This window comes from Ursus arctos, unplaced genomic scaffold (genome assembly GCF_023065955.2).
Source record: "Ursus arctos isolate Adak ecotype North America unplaced genomic scaffold, UrsArc2.0 scaffold_9, whole genome shotgun sequence".
Classification (NCBI taxonomy): Eukaryota; Metazoa; Chordata; class Mammalia; order Carnivora; family Ursidae; genus Ursus; species Ursus arctos.
This window is the reverse complement of record NW_026623111.1, coordinates 5,355,046-5,378,404: the sequence shown is the minus strand read 5'-3', so window position 1 is coordinate 5,378,404 and position 23,359 is coordinate 5,355,046. Positions and strand designations below refer to the sequence as shown.

Genomic DNA, 23,359 nt, shown 5'->3' with positions numbered 1-23,359 from the left:
GGACGTAGGAACCAGTGGGAAAGACCATGAAGCAGAACGGACACTGCGAGTTTTCGAGGAATTGGGAAACGATAGGACCAGCATTGGTGGACTTGGATGTTCATCTCACAAGGTCAGAGTGTCAAATGGGATCAGCTGAGAGAACACCACTCCCTCCACGAGGTGCTTCATACACGCGACATCTTTTCTCTCCTCCCGGAGCTCTGAGCCACCAGCAATGTGCAGGACGCTGTCACGACACCTGCCACCCATCTAGCAATCTTCGGTTCTGTTGTTGCAAGTGGTCTACACGCAAGCGCCTGACGGTAGAGCTTCCTGTGTTTGTTCTGCAGACGAGGACTGAAATCTGGGAAGAAGCGGCATTGACAGCAGCTTGTGTCAAGCCAGATACCTGGACGTGGGCCAAAACCATTCTGGGCTAATCCAGATCTCCCCATTGCACCCCATTTCCTTGTACCCATCACCCACACAGGCAGCAACGTTCAACACACATGGTCGTCACCTCTGAATGACCCAGAAGAGATCAGAGTTAAAACAGAAGCAATGGACTTTCAAAATTATCTCTTAAAAACCACAGAAGACTGTTCTTATTACATTTTTGTTTTAATTCCAGTATAGTTAACATACAGTGTAATATTAGTTTCAAGTATAAAATATAGTGATTCAACAGTTCCAAACAACACCTGGTGCTCATCCCAACAAGTGCTCTCCTTAGTCGCCATGACCCATTTCACCCATCCCCCACCCCACCCCTCCAGTAACCATCAATTTGTTCTCTAGTGTTAAGAGTCTGTTTCTTGGTTTGCCTCTCTCTCTCTTTTTCCCTTATACTTGTATGTTTTGTTTCTTAAATTCCACATATGAGTGAAACAATATATTTGCCTTTTGCTGACTGACTTATTTTGCTTAGCATAACACTCTCCAGTTTCATCCATGTCATGGTAAATGACAAGATTCCGTTCTTCTTCATGGCCAAGTAATATTCCATTGTGTGTGTGTGTGTGTGTGTGTGTGTGTGTGTGTGTGTGTATACCATATCTTCTTTATCCATTCATGAGTTGATGAACACTTGGGCTGCTTCCATATCTTGGCTATTGTAAATAATGCTGCTATACACATCGGGGTGCATGTTTCCCTTTGAATTAGTGCTTCTGTATTCTTTGGGTAAACACCCAGCAGTATGATTCCTGGATCATAGGGTAGTTCTATTTTCACTTTTTGAGGATCCTCCATGCTGTTTTCCATGGCGGCTACAGCACTTTGCATCCCCACCAACAATGCAGGAGGTTTCCTTTTTCTCCGTACCCTCACCAACCCTTGTTTCTTGTGCTTTAGATTTGAGCCATTCTGACAGGCGTGAGGTGATATCTTTTTGTAGTTTTGATTTGCATTTCCCTGATGATGAGTGATGTCGAGCATCTTTCCATGTGTCTGTTGGCCATCTGGATGTCTTCCTTGGAGAAATGTCTGTCCAAGCATAGAAGACACAGTTTTAAATCCAAAGGTTTTAACTGCAAGAGGCAAACTTTGAAAGGGTCAAAAGTGTTCTCAGTATAAAGACTGGACCACAAACAATAGAGTTAGCAAAAGTATATTATGAAGAAAACCCAGATTTCTAACCTAACAGGAACTGAGGCTGTGGGGGAAAGAGGAAGAGGAGGAGGAGAGGGCAGGATGACAAGAGAGTATCTTCCAGAAGGAATTCCACACTGTGTCCCCTCTCCAGGAAGAGCCCGAGCCCTGGGATGTGAGAGGGGCAAGGGGGTATGCTAAGAACTCCAGTTAGAGGGGACTCACATGCCTTCCTTTCTGGGGCTCTGAAGAGCAGCAGCCCAGGGAAAAGTGCACTGTCATCACAGTGGTGGGTGTGGGGGGGCAGTGTTGGCCCAGTGGGGTCCCAGCAGCAGGTCTGAGGGCAGCATCACAGAATCCACCCCCACCCTGCATGGCACAAGGAGAGCAGACAGGAGTGCAAGGCTTAGCTGGGGGAGGGGCCTAGGGCCTTCTGGGTCACAACCACAGATGACAGCCCAGGCCAGCAGCTGAAGTAGATGGAGACTGACAACCAAACCTCAGGCAGGCTGTTCACACTGTGAAGGTGCTTACTTACCAAGGAGAACCACGGGCCAGACACTCTGGCTCCCCAAAACCAGAATGCTAGCTGTGAGAGAAAGGGAGGGAGAAACCCTGAAATCACCTGAGCTTAAACTAAAATTGTCTAAGAAATCACTAAATTTGATGGGGCCTCCATGGCCATGAATGGATTAAGCTTTCTGCTGTGGATGGAATGTTGGCTAAAAATGGAAATTGAGTTGTTCATAGAAAAGGAGAAAATGATGTTTTTGTGACCTGCCCATGTGTGTAACCTGTCCGCTGTTGGACCTATTATAGAAGGAATATTGCTTTCACAGAGCCATCTCCAGAAAAAACTCAACTCCATTCTCCATGGTCGCCCCCTCCACACACACGTCTGGTCTTGGCTTCCAGAGGTGCGGTTCTGAGGGAAGCATGGCTTTAAGCTTTAGGGCGCATACAGCCAAGACATCACAGGAGCTGGGAACCCAGGGGAGTCCATGGACCATCAACCCCCACAGCTCACCAGCAGGGACGAGTAAACTCACATGTTTCTAAAAATGAAGGAACCGCAGTGCAAACCACCAGCATTTCCCACACATCCCATTGGGTGTTCCCTGTGTGAACTCCAGAAACAGAATGTGTGAGAACACAGCACAGCAGATGTGTGCAAGGGGCTGTAAATGCACAGTGGAAGCCAACTGGGCACCAACAGATAGCCAAGGCCCAGCTCGGCTGGCAGGTCATTCCCTTAACACTCTCTCCCGGCAAAACACAGAGCCTCTGAGCGTCCAGACCAGCCCGGCCACCCTGGGTTCTCTGCTCAGGAAGATCCTCACCCCATCTTCCCACGTGCACTAAAATACTTTCAGGCCTGGGCTGCACCCTTCCTTCTGCATGCATTGCCCTCCCTTTCCCAGTGTTCCAGGCTCAGGTGCACTGTATATTCTTGGCGACCTTTCCCTGGTGGCCTCCAGAAAGAGGGGGCCCTTCACAACACCCTGGAGATGGCCCCGTAGGGCCCTGATCAATGTCTGCTCTCCACTAGAGTAAGCGCCCCTCATCACTCATCCATTGGACCCACATTAAATATCTCTGTGTCAGGACACAACAGCACATGTCAGTGGCTGAAAGAATACATGAACGATGTGGTCACTGCAGACCAGTGAAGTCAGGATGGTGCAGTGGGAAGAAGTCAGACAGACAGGAGTTAGAAACCCGGAATTTGCTAAGCTGGGTGACCCCGAGGGCACTGCTTGATTTACCTGAACCCCAGTTTCTTCATAGCAAGTGGGAATAGTAATATTCACCTCTGAGTCTCAAGTGTTCTGCAGGGCAAATGAGAATCTATGTGGAAGAAATGCACACGGAAGGCCCTGGCTTCCTCTCCCTGCAAGATAAAACGGTGGACCATTTCTGGTTTCCCACAGTCACGTGAGAATTTGGCAGAGATTCTGAGTTGCCCACCCAAACCCTTTCTCCCCTTCTATTTTACTAGAAAATCTCAATTTGGGGGATGCCTGGTAAAAATGACATTTCCCATCATCCCTTGCAGCTGAGGTGGTCATGTGACTCGGTTCTGGCCAATGATTTGTAAGCAGACATCACCAAGGGGGTGTCTGGAAAAGTTCCTCAAACTAGTATATTTTGTTCTTCAACTTTCTCTTTCTCTCAGTCGGGAATGAAGATGTGAAGATCTGAGTTGTGGCAGCCATCTGGGTACTATGAGATCACCTTGGGGGTGGAAGCCATGTACCCAGCATGGCTGAGCAGAAAAGTGGCATTAGTGATGTGGATGGAGCTCCTGTCCCAGCCTGGACTGCCCACTTCAGATTACATGTTACGTGAGAGAAAATTAAACTCCTATTTTATTTAAATCACTAATATCTGGGTTTTTCTGTTATATGCAGCAGAACTCGATCTCAGAAACTAGGATTGTCTGCAGATCACTCAAATCTCCCTATTCAGTTCACAGTGCAAGAATTGGTAAGAAGAGTTAATTTTATGATTTATGATTGTTATGTGAAGTGGGTCTTAGATACTCCTAAACCAGGAAGATGATTAGAAGGCAAATTACGGAAACTATTTTCTTTATCCCGACTCTGATTTTAGATATCATTTTTGTACTCTTTCTGATTACAGAGACAATAGACATTCATTTTAACAAATTTGGAAGCTACCAAAAAGCACAAAGAAAAGAAAAGAAAAGAAAATCATCTGTAATCAGTTCTCCAGGGGCAAGTAATTTCTCATACCAATAAAAGGAACTAGGGCTCCTTAGAGAAATGGCAAATTCTAAGACTGGGCCAAGCAGTTTCCAAGATAAGCCAGGAGAATCTTGTAGTGCCAGAAAAGGATTTTGGCTCTAAACAGAATCTGCTCTAAAACAAACAAGCAAGCAAACAAACAAACCCACAATGATGGGGGTATGTCAAAGGGACCCAAAAACCAACTGAAATAGTTCCCAGTGGCCAAAGCTGGAACAATTTGAGCAATAAAATAAAGTAGCAATGGATTATAGCTCCAAGTATAAAATAAATGAGTCCGTATTGATATTAATACATATTCAAAGAAACAAGTGGGGGAGAAGAGACAAATCTCCCATGCACAAGAATTCAAAATAATTTATGTAAACACCGCCATCTTCCAAGAGCACAGCTGTCCACCCCTTAAGTGTGGTCTGTGCATAGTGACTTTCTTCCAAAGGGGGCAGAACAGTAACCATACAGTGGAGAATCCTGACAAACACACCTCATCCAGGTGATCAAGGGCACATTAACAGTGTTAAGTCAAGCAGATGGTATCTCTCCTTGATATGATGGGATGAAATGGTACTTTCCCACTGTAGTCTTCCTCTCAAAGACCCATAACCCCAGTCAAATCATGAGAAGAACATCAGAAAAATTCCAACAGAGAAAAACTCTACAAAATACCAGACCAGAGCTCCACAAAACTGTCAAGGTCATCAAAAATAAGGAAAATCTGAGGAACTGTCACAGCCAAGGGGAGCTTAAAGAGACAAGATGACTGAAAGTAATGTTGATATCCCTGAGTGAAAAAATGAATAGAGCCTCTGTGACCTCTGGGACAACATCAGGCAGATTAATATGTGTCATCAGAGTTGCCAAAGAAGAGGAGAAGGAAGTGGAACAAAAAAATTATTTAAAGACACAAAGACCAAAACTTTTCTGATATTGGATGAAAACTATACAAATCCCCCCAAATCCAGCAAACCCCAAGCAGAAAACCACACAAGGGTAACCATAGTCGAATTACTACAAAACTCTGAGTTAAAAAAAAAAAAAAAAAAAAAAGCTGCTCTTCTTATAAAAAAATTTTCAAACAGGCAGAGGAAAAAAATACTGATATATGGGGAGGAACATTAAACCAATACAACACACAATTTGTCAGAAACAAAGCAAGCCAGAAGACAGAGTGACATCTTTAAAGTAGTGAGAAAATGTAAAATGCTGCAAACCTAGAATTCTATACTCAGTAAAAATATCTTTCAAAAATGAAGGCAATAAAGAGACTTTTGACATAAAGGATGAGAAAATTCATCACCAGCAAACTTGCCCTAGAAGAAATACTACAGACATTATGTAGAAGGAAAATGAGACAAGACAGAAACATGGATCTACATTTTTTTTAAAAGCACCAGAAGTTGTAAATATTTGCATGCACATAAAATACAGTTTTCTCATTTTAAATCTCTTTAAAAGATAACTGCTTCTAAAAAGTAAAATAATATCAGTGTATGTGGGAGTTTAACACAAATAGAAACAAAATGTGGCACACAACAGCAGAAAGGATGGAAAAGGGAACTGGAAGTATACAGTGTAAGATTCTTATACTATATGTGAAAGCACATAATACTATTTGAAGGTAGAAAATGATTAGTAAAAGATACGTAGGGTGAACCCTAGAACAACTCTAAAAGGGGAGCTATGGTAATTCAATAGAGAAGATAAAACTGAATCATAAAAGAGACTCAGTGCTTAAGGAGGCAGGAATGGAAGAAAAGACAGTAAGTAACAGATCAAAGAAAGAAAAATGAAATAGCAACTTGGTAGACTGAAACAAAATCACAACAGTATCAACAAATGCATTAAATATAATGGTCCAAACATCCCAGTGAGAATTCAGAGATTGCTGAATTCACAGTCTGTGGGGAGCCAGTGATGAGTCATTTCCTGGGGCTGGGGGAGGAAACCCCTTCCCCTGAACACACTACCCAAATGAAGGTAAACTCAACAATAACAGTTGCTCTTGTGGTTGTTGGTGGTGTGCTGGTTGCCATTGCTTTTGGCGTTGGCGAACGAAGGCCAGAGAAGCAAGGGTGCACAAAAGGCTGTACAGGATTGGCTCTCCTCAGTCCCTGCCTGTAGCTGCGTGTTGGAGAATGGGTCAATGAGAAGCCTACTGTTTCTACCTCTGGCCCATCCTCCACAAGGCCTTTAGCCTTACCTTTCCAAAGCAAATCAAATAATGGTGCTCCTCTGTTTATAAACTTTCTACAACAATAATAATACCTAACATTTATTGTGTGTTCCCTGTGCCAGGCACATTTTAGGTATCACTTCATTAATTCTATAAAATAGGAGAGGAAACAGAAATTCACAGAAGATTGGTGACTTTTCTTGGGCTACCCAGTAAATGGCAGATCTGAGAGGCAAACCCAGATCCACCTTATCCTTCAAATCTTATTGTCACTCAGTGGCTCTTTGGAAAGCAGGGCTTCCCCTACAGACCAGCTAGGAAGGTAATCAGAGGACAATGCATGGAGATCTTAGAAGAAATGGAGAGTCTTTGGAGGTCTTTCAGCAAGGGAGTAACTTAGACAAGGCTACCATGGAGCAAAGAGGCTGGGGCCAGCCTGGAAGGAAGGAGGCTGTTGGCACCAACCAGGAGAGAGGTGGTGATACGCTGGCCTGGGCAGGAGTGAAGGGGCGGAGGAGGGCATAGATGTCAAGGCTAATGCAATAATACAATCAGAAAGATTTTGCCATCATATTTGGGGGCTGAGAAACAGGAAGATGTCTAGGATGACTTGTAAATTTCTGGCTTGGTACCATCCACTCAAGAGAGGGGCCATCCATGGTGGAATGGGTTTTCTAGGAAGCTGATGAGTTTGGGGATGGACATGCTGAGGCTGAGGCCTCTGTCCAGGAGGAGATGTCCAGCAATCTGTAGACATAAGCATCTGGAGCCTGAGAAAAAGTCTAATCTGGAGATAAAGATTTGGGGTCATAAACATAAAACTGTTCCCAAATCTCCCCAGTCGGGTTGGCTCTCAATCCCAAATCCTACAGCATGATTTTTCATATATCTATTTTTATCCCTTGAATTTAAAAATTATTTATTTTTGTGTCTGTCAATTCAATCAGACTGAATTCATCATAGAAGACAGAATCCACAGGAAGCTGAGCTTCAGAGAAGTTTAGCTGTTTTCTTAATTTCATACAGTGTATAAGTAATGGAGCCCAAACTTGAACTGAAGTCCTCTCAATCCAAGTTCCCTGGAGCTTCTCTCTCATAAGTAGGCTTCCATGTGTTGTGGTAGGAACAGCCCCTTCTAGAAGGGTCACTGTGTTCACCTGGAGTGTCAACAGGAATGATACAAGCCACCAAGCTCATTTATGTGAATGTGTAAAAATATAACAAATAAGCTACATTTACTGTACACCAGTATTTTACTGGACACTATGGACATAATAGGCAGTATCTCCATTCTTTATGACACCTCTTTATTCTAAGGTAGGTGTTAGGATCCCTGACTGACAGATGAGGAGGCTGCGGTTCACAGTGGTACAGTGACTTGTTCCAAAGTTGTCCAGGCAGGATTCAAATCTAACTACCTGACTGCAGAAGCACAGGCTTCCCCTGGTCTTCACGTTTGTCGTGTAGTAGAGAAAGTAAATCAATAGTTAGTATTTCTCTGTCTATTAACATAGGGAGTTATTATTAGGTTGAAATGCCGTATTTTAAACAGCTTGGGCACCTCCTGTTGTTGCTAAGAGCCTCTTCAATCAGCCTCCAGCCCATAATTTTGAGCTATTTTCTGAGATCCTTATGTACAATCTACTTTCAAGCATGCATGATTCTAGCAGAGCCCTGTAGAAGCAGGAAATTATTAGAAGGGCAGATGGGTCACCTTTAAGAGGTAGAAAAGGACACAGATGGGACAGGTCCACACCACCAATAAGTGCTTTACAGATCCAGTTCATCTAATCCTCACAACAAGGAACTTTTATCACCATTTTGTTGGTGATGAACATAAGGCTCAGAAAGGTCAGGTGCTTGTCCAGGGACACACAGCTCACAAGTGGTGGGGCGGGATGAACTCAAGTCATCTTACACCAAAGACCATGCATTTTCTACTCCACTACTCTATGTGTGAAAATCACTGCTCTTATCCTTGCTCCGCTCACGGGATCTTCTGATGGGAAAGCTGGCTGCATCAATTCTCTCTTACACTTGACCTGCCTGCTCCTGCGTATCCATTAATGTCGTGACATGGCCACGTGGCAGCTCGTGATGGAAGAAGTATGACCCCCAGCAAAGGTCCCTGTTCACCACACTGCATGTGTGCTGGTTGGAAAGTACAAAGAAGACTTGGCCTTCTAGTCATCAACAAACAAAATGTCTCATGGCAGATAATGGTTTGAAAGTTAGGAGATCTGGCTTCAAAACCATATCTCTCCCTTGTAGGTGGTGTGATCCCGGGCAAGTTACTTATACTCTCTGAGTCTCAGCTTTCTTGGCTGTACAATGGGAGTAGTGATGCCCACCTTGCTGGGGTATTAGTGAGGACTGGAAGTGGGTTAAAGTAGCTGGAAGGGTCCAGCAGTGACTCTCAGGCAGCAGATGCTTCATCTGATCCCTTGTCTTCCCCTTGCTGGTGACAGGATGCCCTTCTCAATCATTTCCTACCCTCACTGCAATGGTATTCTTTGCCTGGCTCTTAGAAAGCTCATGCAATGATCCAGTCCAGCCTCAACGAGACATCATTGGCTCAACCACTGCTATGGAAGTGGAAAGGGTCAGAGCAGATAAAAGCACTCTGTGAAACACAAGGGCCTGTGTGCAGTTTGTTTGTTGGCAAATGTGCCCACTGATCGAGTCCGGGAGAAAGGGCGAGGGTTTGGGGCCATAAAGACTATGAACCCTGGGGGCACCTGGGTGGCTCAGTCGGTTAAGCATCTGCCTTCAGCTCAGGTAGTGATCCCAGGACCCTGGGATGTAGCCCCATGTAAGGCTCCCTGCTCAGTGGGGAGTCTGCTTCCCTTCTCCCTCTGCCGCTCCCCCTGCTTGTGCTTTCTCTCTCTCTCAAATAAGTAAATAATTTTTTTTAAAGAGTATGAACCCTGATTCTGCTACTTACTGGCTCTGTGATCTTTACACATCACCTCATCTTCTTAAGCCTTTGGATTTCCTCATTTATGAAAGGGGGAAATAACTCTAATTTGAGTCGGAGACCATATACCCCAGTGGCTGGCACATTTTCTGTCCACTAGAATGACAGAGGGCAAATCTCTGTGGAACACAACAACGTGAGCCAAAACACAAGTAAGGAAAATAAAGGGTTCCTACATAAAGCAAAACCAAGTGCCACCGAGAAGAGCTTTGTGTTAAATGCATTTATTTTCGAAAGTTCCATTGAGAAAAACAGAGTAGCTCACACACAAAATGCTGGAACAAAGAGCCTCGGTTGGACACACAGCCCATGTGCCCCCAGAAGTTGCAGAGGTACGAACTGGAGGCTAGGGTCTCCCCCAGACCCTTAGAGAGGTGAAACTGAAGGCAACAAGGGTTCAAGGCTGCCCCTGTGTCTCAGCACGTACCTCGTGATGCCAAAGAGAATAGACCCTCTGGAAATTCATGACACCAGATTAAACGGAGTCCCTGAACGTCGTGGGTGTTGGGGGTGTCTGCGTCTTCCGCATGTGCAACTTATAGCTATGAGTTGTACCCTATAAACACACACACACGAGTGGGCAGGAGAAAAAGAAAAATCTGTCTTCAGACTCCTTGGAGCCTTCCTTGGGACTAGTCCATGCCCAAGGCCCAAGTGGCCTTTTTGGCATTCAGAAAGTTCTTCTTCTTTCTCCTGGTAGGAGCATGCAATGAGATCTCTGGCTCCTTTGGATTTCTGAATATAAAGAGCTTCTCTCCTGTGTTTAATAAATCAATGGTCTCCGCCCCTACAATGGGCACAGCAGCCGGTTCTCCAATGGACTCCAGGGACAGGTGTGGCCAGCTTCCTTTTCCAGGCATTACCACCCTCTCTCTGAGAGGGGGACATGTCTTCTTTAATATACTAAAGAAAGAACAGAAGATCAGATTTGACATTTTTGGCAACTGACCCTCCTGAGTGTCCTGGTGGAGTTCTCCGGGAGAACCCACTTTGGGTCCTGAGGTCCTCAATCAGGTGTCATTTTAATGAAAGACTTTTCCCCTGTGGTCATCAGATGGCCCCTGAAATGAGCTGAAGCCTACAGCAAGTGGCGTCTACAGACAACTCTTGCAAGCCTCTTGTCATCATGTTGTTAGCTTGAAATCGGCCCTGGTCAGAGTACGTACACCACGGTAACTGGGAAATACTACAAATCAGAGCATCTGTCTCTGTCTCTCTCCCCACCAGCCAATGGTTCAACGTTTACCAGGACGTCATTGCCTGTGAGGCTCATACCAAAAGTAGGCTGATGAGATCTGACCTCAAAGCAAGAGTTAGAAGTCAGGCCAACTGCGTTTGAAACAGAAGAGTGACACTGGGGATGTCCCATAAAAGGACTGCTGGAATCCTGTGGTCCAGTCCCTAAATCCCTGGATGCTCTTGGTAATGGCCAGGACTCCTTCTAAGAGGCCTATACCAGCCAAAGCCACAGTGCTCTCTGTGTCCGAGCACAGCTGGGTCAGATGTGGCAGACGAGGCTCCACTGCTTCCTGTCCTCGCAGCTCGTGTGAATCTGAGCAAGGATTCCAACCCAGCTCTGTGTGATTCGGTCTCTCATCTTCCTGCCAGAGCTCCACGTGCCTCCAGGCAGGGCAAAGGCTAGCAGAGTGAGCCAGGGGAGTGGGACCAGTACCGCTCCTGATCTGTACTTGCTCCGCTCACAAGAGTGTAGCCTGGGAGTGCCTTCGCCCCCATCCCAGTCTGGAAGAACTGACTTCTGCTCCTTCGTGGAGGACTTCGCATTTTTACAGCTCGAACTTTAGTTGCTTGGTTTGGGCTCAAAATCCAGATCTAATTGCTTTAGGACTAAATTCTGACATCCAGACTACTATCAATGGCTCCAGAATTGTTAACACAAACAATTCATGAAGCTTGGCCTCAACACCTGTACCGTAGTTGAAAAACTGGAAGGGGCAGGACTCAGGTTGCATGCTTCTCTCGGACATCAACTGTTTCCAGAGCACGCACTGGGCCGCAGGATCACTTTCTACCCTGTTATGAACCTACTTGACGTCACTCTTTCTCCAAAGCTTTCCTAGTGGGAAACACTGGACGCACTTGGCAACTGTAGCAATCTAAAACCACCCTGCCCCTAACTTTCCTCTGACCTCCAGGTGTGCGGAAACCACAGCTAAAAGAGAAAGGTGCTTGACGGAATAGAAAGGTCACTGGCCTGGAAGTCTAGGGAAAGAAAGTGGTAGTCGGATGGTCCCAGGTCCCATGGCCACCGTTTCCCAGTTGCAGGCTTGGTGCCTCTTTCTCTGACTTCCCTGAGCTCCAGCGTTACCATCCCCACTTTCTGGAAGGCTGGGAGGCTCAGTGCAGTAGGCGGCAAAGGGCTTCGTAAACTGTACACTCCAAATTGCAATAGGGATTTACTCTCCCTCTAACGACATCCCATTTGAAAACAGCCACTAGTTAAAATAAATACAGTAAAGTGGTAACTAATGATAAGAGAACATTCTCCCACTGATAGCGAGAAGCATATCTTCAGCTCCTAAACTCCACTGTGAGCAAAGATTGTGGTCTTTCGGGAAAGAATGTGGGTATGGTGGCAGTCACCCTCCCCCAGGTTCCTGGGCCCCTCATCTCCTGTCCCACTCACGGGCAGCCAGGCTGACCTCCTGCCCGCCCCACCTGAGCAGGTGTCCGGTGTTACCTCTCCTTCCTCTCGCGGGCCCAGAGCATCTTCTCCAGTCCTCTGCTTATCAGTTCTCCTCGCAGTCGGCTCTCCAGGGCTTGCCACCAGCCCTGGTGCTTCCTGAAGAAGGGAGGGTCTTAGTATTTCCTAGAATAGACTTTCCTGAAAAGCACGATGGCACTCCACCCTTCAACATGACCTTGGGCTGACAGGGAGAGCTCGTTTTCATGGTCTGTCTCCCATTGGAAGCACACTGATCGAGCACCTTCCCTGGTCAAGACACAATCTCTGCTCCCAAGGGGCTCCCAGTCTAGGGGTCAGAGCCAGGTAACGGGTGACATCAGTCACACGGCAGAAGGCTGCCTAGAGGCGGGGACACTCGAGGTGAGTCTTGCACCCCCCCAGAGGGAGGACACATGTGTGGAGGAACCCGATCTATGTGCTGACTTACAGAGTGCCCACCACGCCCCTTACTCTCCCGCATTCACTAGTCCCTACAACAGTGGACACGGTAGGAGCTCAGGAGTGTTTTATAATATATTAAGAAAGTTGAAATAGCACAGTGGAAGCTTGGAAGGTGGGCTGGCCCGGGAACTCTCAGGCTACATGAAGGATTGTGACTCTCGGCCGCAGGGGAAGGGACACTGCAGAGTCATGCAGGAGAGCGGGAGGAGGGAGACGTTCGCGAGCCTTGGGCTCATATCTGTTCAGTAAAGGACAGTGTGGAACCCGGAGTCCTGTCTGTCCTCTGCTCTGGTCAAGCTGGTTCACACTGCCTGGCTGGTGGTGGAGACGGCCTCTCTCCCAGGCTGAGTCAGGCTCACTCTCCCAGAAGGCGAACTCTTGGGTGGAGAAAACGGTCCTCTGAGGGCAGCATCCCAGAGCACATGTCTTTTGTACTCTCCTGGTCCTGCCCGTCCCAGGACCTGGGCGTCCCGCTCTCCTGGGGTTCTGACAGGTCCTTCACACACCCTTCCCTGCTGAGATTAGTCAGTCAGATTTTGTTGCCTGAAACCCTAGACCCTGAACTTGTGACCAGGCACCAGGTGTTTGGGACACAGGAGTGGTGACAGCCTTGCCCTCAGAGACTGTGGCAAGTGGCCTAGAGCTCCAGAATTGATCCAGTCCAGTTGGCCATGAGGCCAGGCAAAGAAATGGCACACGCATGCTCCACACTCATGCCTTGTCCATCAGCAGTCTCTGCTCACCAGCCTCCCCAACTGAGCTGGCTGAAGGCACAGCCCAGTGAACAAGGTACTCATGGGTGGCCACATTCCTGCCTCAGGGTCACCTCCAATATCTGCGTGTCCCTCACTGGCTATGCACCCAGAGAAACCACCCTGTGGCATACAGCTCTGTGACCCTGCCCACACCCAGCCCTCTGAAAAGAGCCAATACAACCCTCTGACCACGCCCACACCCAGCTTTGACCACACCCACACCCAGTAACCCAGCCTTCTGACCACGCCCACGCCCAGCCCTCTGACAGCACCTACCCAGTCCTGACCCTGCTTATATTCATGCCGACTGCACCCACCCACGCCTGACCACGCCCATGCCCAGCCCTCGGACCAGCCCTCGGGCCACGCCCACATTCAGGCCCCAACTGCAGGGTCCCACCGCGCTGAGAGGACTCCTTTAGCCCCTGTGGACTCCCACCCCTACCCCACAGCTATTGTTCCCACAGTCCCACCCTGCCTCTCACCCCACCCTACTCTTTGCCGTTAGCAGTGCTCCTTACCTTTTTGAGTCACGGACCCCTTATGACTCTGATAAAAGGGCACCGCCTCCTTTCTCAGGAAAATGCCTGGCGTTCAACACTCTTTTCCGGTGTGGTTGTGGCTTTTCTTGCTCCCTCGTCCCCCACAAACTCTATTCTCAAGTGGCCCTGCTGCTGCTCCCACACCCCTCACTCCACAGCCCTGCTTCCTGCCTTTCCTTATAAAGAGCCTCGGATGACCAAATTAACGCCTGAACCCCGCTCCTAAAGCGAAGTATGTCCGCAGCGTTGTCCATAATTGAGGGAAAAACGAATCCAAACCCAACGTCGGGTCAGAGGGCAACAGCTGCACCCACTATGCTACACACCTCCGTGGAACATTGCACAGCTCTTAACAACCCGTGAAGGGGTTGCAATAACTGCCATGTGTGAATTTTAAATTAATAAAACAGCAGAGAATACACTCTAAATGGTGTGATAACTATTGCACAGAACGACGTCCGCACATGGACGAGAGTCAGAAGGAAACGAGCAAACTCCCTGTGCTGTAAGGTTCTGAGGAGCAGGATGCAAGGTTGTGTATGCTGGGGTTGCTACACACGCAGAGATACTCGTACGAATTTTATGCACTCACACACTCACACGCACACACCAAACACACCCATAAAGCCAGCAAGGAAACACATTCTGGAAGAATTGTAAGAAAATGCTCCCAGCCATTTTCTCCAGATAGTAGAACCAGGGCATTTCTTTTTCTTCGTTTTCCTTGTATGTATTTTTTACACTTTCTTTAACCTGTGTGTGTGGCATTTGCAGCAGGGGAACCTTTTCTTAAGATTCTACTTGAAAAATAAATAGGTGACGAAGATAAAAGTCTGAACAAAATACTCAGGCCTCCCATGACTTCAAAAGGGTTCCTGGCCACCTGTCTGGCTGTCCTTGGTTCCCCGAGCAATGAAGTGCCGACCAGGGAGGGTGTGTGTGCCCCGGCCTGCGGGCGCCCTGCTTCCTCCCTCCGTGTGTTCCCTTCATGGAATGTCACCCCACTGTTTTCCAAAAGCAGCCCGGATGCCGCACTCACCTCCTCCTGCCCAGGTCGGCCTGCTCCCCGCCACCGTCATTCTCCACCGTGTGCTCCGGATGCTTCTGGCTGCCCGGATCCAGCGCGGCCAGCAGCTCGGACTGCGAGGCCGTGGGCAGAGCCACGCTCAGGAGCCGGCGCAGCGTGCCCCCTGGCACCATCGCCAGCCTGGACAGGTATGACGCCAGTCTCAGCTCCTAGAGGGATTGATGGGAAGCTCGTGACCTCACTGCTCTGGTCCTGATGAACAACACGCTTTAACGGACGATAGTCTTAGGATGTTCTGTCCCGCGGAGATAAACATTTTAGCAGCTTGGTTTTGAAAACATGTCCCCAAATTTGCAGAGCTGTCAAGAAAAATCTGTGTGGTCTGCAACCCTGGCTCACCACGATGTGTCCAAAACTTTCATCCATCCTCCCAACTGCTCTCAACTCACGCACCAGAACCGCACCCCGGGCCAGCGGCAGGGCCAGCTGGTGAGGCTTTTCCTCTCCTGCCCTGAGCACCGTGAGGCAATATGGTTCAGAGGGAACAGCACAGCTCAACAAACAACTGGAATGTCCCCAGACCAGCAGATGGTTGAGGAAGCTAGGCTACAGGCACATGTGGATGGATGCCGCGAGAAAAGAGCCTGTCCCCACAGGCGACACCCTCTCAGAGTTCGTGTATCTTTCTTTCCAGAACTGACAAGATGTGGACATGGAGAAGAGCATGGTGGTTGCCGGGGGTCAGGGAGGGGAGAGGTCTGGGTGCACCTGTAAAGGGGGGGGCGCAAGGCAGGTCTTTGTGCCAATGGCATAGTTCTGTATCTTGCTTGCGGTGCTGGTTACATGAAATCTACATGTGCTGAACTGATAGAGAACCAGAGACACATTTTGTAACCAATGTCATACACTCATATGGTGCTAGAGCTTTGCAAGATACAACCATGGGGGGGGGGGGGGACTGAGTGAAACATGGCGTGGGGGTACCAGAACTCTCTATACTAGCTTTGTAACTTCCTGGAAATCTAAAGTGTTTCAAAATAAGAGGTTAAGAGAGAGAGAGAGAGAGTATGGGTTCTGCACTCTGGAAAGCCTGGGTTGGCTCTGCCCCACTGCACCGAAAGGACACTATGTGTCCTGGGGCTACACCCTTCTTTCTTCTGTGCTCAGCTTCCTTATTTGTAAAGTGGAGTAACTGTAACACCTATGGCAGAGGCTTCCATGAGGACAGAACGAGCTGCCGCCTGTGGAACTGTCCCACACTGGCGAGACACAGACAGCAGCTCAGAACAACACGCTTCCTTCTCCTGCAGTCCGGGGGACAAAAATCTGAAGTCACATCCACTGGGCTAAAGTCAGGGTGTCAACTGGACTAAAGTCAGGGTGTCAACAGGGCTTGTTCCTGCTCGGGCTCTGGGGACAATCCGTATTCTTGCCTCTTCCAGCTTCTAGCAGCCACCTGCCTGCGTTGGCTCATGGCCTTTCCTGAGTCTTCAAAGTGTGTCCCTCCAGCCTCTGCCTCTGTCACGGTCACACAGCCCTGCCTTCTCCCTGTACCTGTTCCTGCCTCCCTCCTTCCTGCATGGATTTCTGTTGTTTGTGTGTTCTCGGCATATTTCACCCTTGTCTTTGTGTTTAAGAAATGTGGCTTATAGTAAGGAATTTAAGCAATGTGGGAAAGCACAAGGATGAATGTTAATTATTCCAAACGCCTTTATCCAGAAGTGATTATCAGTAATATTAGGCAAGCACCACTTCCAAGCATCTTTCTAGACATTTATGTGGATGGATGGATGGTGGATGGATGGTTGCGGGGTGGATGGGGGATGGATGGGGGGATGGATGGACGGATGGATGGATGGACAGGTGGATGGATGGATAGGTGGGTGGATGGATGGATCGATGGAGAGACAGACATAACCATAAGAATGAGATCATAATACACAACAAATACTATTCAGCTTATGTATTACCTTGTTGATTGCCTGCTCTCCCCACTAGGATATCAGCTCCCGAGGGCATGGACTTTCTCTCTTGTGTTTACTGCTGAAATCCCAGTGCCCAAGACAGCGCTTGCTGCTTCCCAGAAGTACAGTGAATGTTTATTCATGAACAGAGCCTCTTCAGAGGATGTCAGGGTGTTTGAAGTCAAGGGGACTCCACCTTGTCTACAAGAGGTTGCAGTCACCCTGGAGCCTCGAGGGGGTAGAGAGGAGTTCAGTGAGGAATGCAGATGGGGTCCCAGCCTCTCCCACAGCACAGGGAAGCTTCCTGCCTCACTGGGTTAGTGCCACTCATTTCTTAAGAGGCACGCCCTTCCCATTTTATTCGTGCAGCAATGAGGAAGTTATCTTGCTTTAAAGGGAAGGCACAGTAGCATGAACCAGAATGGCTAGAGCATCTAAAGAGAGTGCAACCTGATTTCAGCGGCCAGCTCTGTTCCTGCTGGAGCCTCCCCTGTGCGTGTTAACCTGGCATCAGACAGAGAGGAGGAAGCACGTCTGGGTACCTGGCGAGTCTCAGAGAAGAGAATGACCAGGGCGGTCACTACCACTGTCACTGTTGCTGCCTCTGGGCCTGTTGGGAATGTCCTCACCTGCCAGCCTGGTGCCAGGCGCTTGTCAGCAATTGGCTCAGCAGCTCCCCAGGTCCCACTGTCACCCCGCCTGTGCTCTAGGTGAGGACACGCACCCTCTAAGGAGGGCCGGCCCACAGCACGGCTAACGGGTCCTCACCTGGCTGTACAGGGCCGCAAAGGTGTCGAACTCCACATTCTCCAGCAAATCTTCGAGCACGACGTTGTGGTCTCGCTCCTCCCTCCAGCTGGAGTGCAGACAAAATCTACGTTGAGTCCACTTTCGCTATAACGTGATCCCAGAAGACCACCTAGTTATTTAAATAACCATCGCAAATGTCATCTGCATTATTTTTTTTAATCTATTGAAAGAGACGGCCAGAAGAGGCGTGTTCTCTCCTCGCTCTAGAAAGGTTCGCACATAATGTATTACAGAGGCCCGCCAGGAGAGGGCTCCTCAAAGGGAGATGTTTTGCGGGATCTGTATGGAGAATTTCTGTGGCTTTGCTGGGCGATATGTGGTCCTACTTGGGAAACTCTCAGTATTCGTTGTCATGCTCAAGAAGACCCAGATCTGGGTCCTCGCCCACCATGTGCCCCGTGTGGAAGTGGACCCAGAACCGTGTTCCCAGCCTGGTCTTGGCTCCGGCTGTGGAGGCTGGTGGCTCCTTTCCACGTGGGCATCCCCCTCAGGCCTTCTGACTTCCCGTGAGAGGGTCTGCCTACCCGGTCCCTTAGCTGATGGCGGTGGCACCATGGGTGACCTACCCTGCGTTCTTGTTGGCTAACACAACCCGAAACTCATGTCAAAAGCTTTTTTTCACGAGCAATGTCCTCCATGAAGCATGAGGCATGTGAGGGTGTCATATACCCGAAAATCCTGGCGTCAACCAGGTCAGCGTCTCCGGGCCTTTCCCTCTGATCGCACAGATCCAGCCTCTCATACAATTAGTTCACTCTGATGCCGTGTTTCCAGGAAAGCATCATCGAATACATTAAAATAACCCGTAATCTCGCCACCCAGGAGCCACATCTGTTACAACTGGGTCTCTTTGCTGCTAATTAGTTTATGCACGTGTGCTTTCAAAAACAGAATCACGCTGCGTCTCTCGTTTGCACCCCGTCCTTTCCACATCAACGTTATATTCACAGTGGAAAACGACGACGCTGTTAAAAGTACGTTTTCTAAGCCTTCTTAATGCCCTGGGCAAAGGCTAATTGTCTGTTAATTAAGAAGAAAGCAAAGAACAGCCCTAACAAAAGACGAGGGATCGGTCTGTTTTATAATTTTCCAGGAGCAGGGTATGAGCTATGACGGTCACGGTGAGATCTGAGTTACTCATTGCACCGCACTGCTGCTCGGATAGCGCTATGATCACGTGCGATGCTACCAGCGGGAAGGCGGGTTGAAGGGCGCATGGACCTTCCCTGCCCCATGTTTGCAACTTCTGGTGAGTCTACAACTAGTTAAAAATAAAGAGCTTAAAAATATGTTCAGTGAAAACCTCAATGATCTTACAAAGAAAGTAAACCAAAGTATAGTGTCAGGGAGGAAGTGCGTTCCTAGGCTAGCAGCTGGCGTCTGCGCGCTGGGAGGACGCCTCGGACAGGAGCCAGGGGCCCCCAGGCCTGCAGGGGACCCACAGCACACGGTCCCACTGCCGGGCCCCGGGCTCACCTCTGCTGTTGGCGCTCCAGTAACTTCCGGCCCTGGCTCAGGGCCTGCTGCAGGACCGCCGAGATCTGCCTTTCAGAGCCCGAGTCCTCAGGCTCGCCCAGAAGCCCGGGCCCGTCGCCGGCCCACTGCTGCCGGGTCGCCAGAGCCCGCTGTAGCTGGGCCGCCTCCTGGTGCGCCAGCTTGTCTTCCAGTTTCCTCTCCAGTTCCTGCAGCTCCTATACACAGAGGGGCGAGGGGTCCGCAGATTAAATCCGACCTCCCCCGGGCCTGGCAGGACATGCTCCGCACCCACCCCCAGCGAGCCATGCCAAATAGCGCAGGGAGGCCACACTGTGACCGCTCATGCCTCCCTGCCTTTGTGCCCGCGGCTCTCGCCACCTGCTGGGCCCTCCTCTGTTTGCCTGGCCACTTCTGAGTCTCCTTTCAAGCCCTGACTCAGGAAGTTCCTCAGGGAAGGGCTCCTCATGTCCTGGGACAGTGTGGACCCCCTCTCCGAAGGCGCTCACTCCCCCTCCCCGGTACGTGTCCATCAGACGGAATATCTGCAGCCCCTCACAATTCCTATGTTGAGGCCATTACCCCAGGATGGGATTAGTGTCTTATAAAGACGTGGAAGAGAGAAACCAGGGCCCCCACTCTCTTCCAGGTGAGGACTCAACAAGAGAGTGGCTGTCCGCAAGCCAGGAAGCAAGCTCTCAGCAGCAGCTGACTACTGGCGCCTTGATCTTGGACTTCCAGCTTCCAGAACTGGGAGAGAAACATGTCTGTTTTTCAGCCCCCAGGCGATGGTGTTTTGTTCCAGAAGCCTAAGCAGACTCAGACACTGCCCCATCTTTGCTGCCTGACATCCCTGAACATTTCTGCTAGAGTGTGAGCTCCAGGGGGCAGGGCTGCCTCTCCAGCTCACTGTCTGCAGTGCTCATCACCGTGCCTGGCAGCTGGCACCTGTCGCGGATATACGTAAAGCAGGAGCACATGTTCATCCACCTGGGCCGAAGCCTGTGCCGGAGCACAGCAACCACGCTTGACACTGATGAGACCCACAGCACGCTGGGCACCGTTCTCAGTGCTCACATACATCAATCTCACTGAGTCCTTGTAACAACCCTAGGGAATACACACTCTTATTTTCTTCATTACAGAGGAGGAGATTAAGATGAAAGAGTTCAAGTAATGTGCTGTCTCATGCAGCTCTTAGGTGGCAGAGCCAGAATCTGAGGCCAGGCCAGGTCACGCCAGGGTTTGTGTCCTTAACCATCAGGCTATACTGCCTCTCATTGGCCAAGCAGAAGAAATATGCATTCTTGGGCCACCAGAGTCAGATAATGTGGCTACAAGAGGCTGTCCACAGCCTGCTCGGGTGGGTAAGGGCAGGGGGGAGGCTGGAAGGTCCCAAGCCTCACAGAATGCAGACACGCTGAAACTGTTACTCACCAGATAGGCCAGGGCTCTAAGTGGGGGTGGGGGGAAAGCTGGGGTTTAGTCCTAAGGGGCTTCAGATGGGCTCCGTAGAGGACGGTGGTCCATGATCTTCCAAAATAAGTGCAGAAGAGTCTGCCTTTCTGCCAAGGAGCCAAAGCTTGCATCAAATTGTCAAAAGGGCCTCAAAGCCCCCTGTGGCTCAGAAACACTGCTCAAGAACCAAGAGTGAAGAAAAGGGGGCCAGAGAGGAAAACCAAGGCCATCGTGTGCTGAGCACTTGGGTTTTGCCCTCAGGGCCATGGAAGCCTTTGAACGCTTCCGAGCGGGGTCTTCTAACACGCTGACGTTTCCAATTATGGCCATGTGTCTCATTGCAGCATCCCAAATGTAAACAGAACCAAACACAGCTTCCAACAGCGCTAATGAGTTTCTGACAGCGTGTTCTGTCAGCACGCCTGGAGCCTGGTGGTGGACCAGACTCACTGATCTCACACTCAGCAAATGGCCAGTAAGCCAGAGGGAGAACAGAGGAAGAACAGGGGGTCCACAGCACTTGAAGCTGGAGTGCAGATCCAATGGGTACCGTTGGTCTGGAGTCCCCTTATCCGTTATGAGGAAGTCCATCCATAGATCTGCCCATCATGCCGCTTGGCCCCGTGATTTCGTTATGCCCTTGCCCATGTTCCCATTCCACAGGAGGAGTCAAAATCTTTCATCCAAGGAGGTGCGCTCAATATGGTTCTCTTACGAGTCACTTCTTCCAAAGCATTTCATTTCATGCTTTTTTAATTCCCCTGAACGTTTAACAGCTTAAAAGCCCCTTCACAATGGGGAAGCGGTTTTCACAGAATGACCACACTGTGGAATGAAAGCCTAGTATCTGGAACAAAACCACAGGTTTGTCTTCCCTCCGAAGGCAAATTGAGAAAACCCTGGCTGCCTTTCCACCAGCTCAACACTACACCATGTGACTTACGAGCAGTCCCTCCAGGTCACGGAACTCTTCCAAACACAGCCAAGAATAAGGAAGTTTTGATGTTACTCAAAAAGGCTGTGAGATAAAACCACAGATGTTTAAGTGTCGTACCGCCCGGGACGACCGAAATCAGGGCAGTCTCAGCGAAGAGCCAGGAGGTGTCTCGGGGACTGAGAGCTGGATGCCGCCGGCTCCTAGTGTCTACTCTGCCCCTAATCGATACACGACCTTGACCTGCCCCTCGCGACCTTCACCTGTAATTTGGGGCCGGCCCACCCCTATGCCCATCACCTCTCACTCACACTTGCTGTGGACTTTGGGTGAATAGCCGGTGCAGGTTTCCTCCTGTCATCACTCTGCTGAGAAGTTTTCATCTTGGGTGGGTGTTGAATTCAAAAAATACTTGATCGGTGATATTGAAATGATCATACAGAGTTTTTTTCTTTTCTCCTTTAATCCGTTAACCTGATGAACTTTGTAAATGGATATTTTAAAGTTAAACCAACCTTATATTCCTGGGAAAACCTCAACCTGGCCATGCTGTACTAATAATTTCATGGATGGCTGGATTATGTTAGTAACAAGTAAAGGGTGAACTGTAATTGTTCTTCCTCATACGACTCACATCTGGTTTTGGTCAGGGTGGTCTGAGCTTCATAAAATGAGCAATAGTCCCTATTTTTCTAACATCAGGGACAATTTGTAGATGGATATTGCAAAGATCTGTCAGACCTCACCTATAAAACTATCGGGGTGCGTGCTTTTTGGTGCATGTCAGAAGATTTCTTGACTAGTCCATCAATTTCTTTCATGGTAATAAGACTATATACATACTGTTTTTCAACTTGAGTCAATTTTGACAAATTTTCTAGAAGACTTTCCATTTCCTTTCAGTTTTCAAATTCATCTACACGAAGTTGTTCATAGAGTTTTATGTTCTAAAACTCTACTTCACGTACAGCTCCAAGGCTTTTTATTATTTACTGGTCCCTTATCTCTTTTTCATATGGTCAGTTGTGTCAGAGCTTTGTGTATTTTATTAGACTTTTTTTCAGAAAATTCAACTTCTCACCTTACTGATCCTTTCTACTGTGGTTTTGTTTGGTTGATTGTTGGTAGTCTTTTTCTTATGTTATTTATGTGATCTACCTTCCTTCTTTCTACAGATTGATTTGTCATTTCCCCTCTAGCTTTTTATCTGATCTTAATCGTAAACCGTTCTTCTCTAATATAAGTTTAGGGCATTAATTTCCCTTAGAGCTAAAAAACTACTTTAGCGAAATTCCACACATTTTCATATGTTGTATTTACATTATTTTCCTGTTCTACATTTTAAAAAATTTCCATTATCATTTGTTTGACCAAGGAATTATTGGGGAGTAAGTTTTAAAACTTTCAAAGTATGGACTTTGAGTACTAATCTTTTCTTAAATGGATTTGTGCTTAATTGTTCTTTTTCAAAAAGGTGGTCAAATAATATTGTCTAACTTAATTGTTTGTAATTGGTCCCAATGGGTGCTCAAAAAGGATATGTATTTGTTAATTGCTGGCTGTAAGATTCTGTGGGCATACATTAAATACAGGTTGATTGATGGGTTAATCCATTCATAAGTGTCTTTAAACGTGTCTCGTCTGACCAACCATAGAAAGAGGGGAGTGCTGAAATGCCCCATTACTGTGACAGACTTATCAACCTCTCCCTGCTGTTCTGTCAAGTTTTCTTTCATTATTTTGGGTCTTTCATTACATACA

General features: G+C 48.3%; 1 protein-coding gene across 5 annotated transcripts in view; it reads right to left on the bottom strand.

Annotated features, from left to right (window-relative positions):
* Nucleotides 1-774: 774 nt before the first annotated feature.
* The window catches only part of EVC2 (EvC ciliary complex subunit 2), a 125,561-nt gene continuing 102,976 nt past the window's right edge, over nucleotides 775-23,359 (bottom strand). For 4 of the 5 annotated variants that reach the window (XM_026514381.4, XM_026514382.4, XM_026514385.4 and 1 more), the window contains 5 exons: nucleotides 19,210-19,424; nucleotides 17,692-17,779; nucleotides 14,972-15,168; nucleotides 12,189-12,290; nucleotides 9,699-10,393 (listed from right to left, as the gene is read on the bottom strand). In XM_026514381.4, the coding sequence (XP_026370166.2) occupies nucleotides 10,123-10,393; nucleotides 12,189-12,290; nucleotides 14,972-15,168; nucleotides 17,692-17,779; nucleotides 19,210-19,424 (873 nt within the window). In that variant the 3' untranslated portion in view covers nucleotides 9,699-10,122. Of the gene's footprint in view, nucleotides 1,468-9,698; nucleotides 10,394-12,188; nucleotides 12,291-14,971; nucleotides 15,169-17,691; nucleotides 17,780-19,209; nucleotides 19,425-23,359 lie in introns of those variants that run through there. The other variant, XM_057309602.1, reaches the window with a different exon arrangement.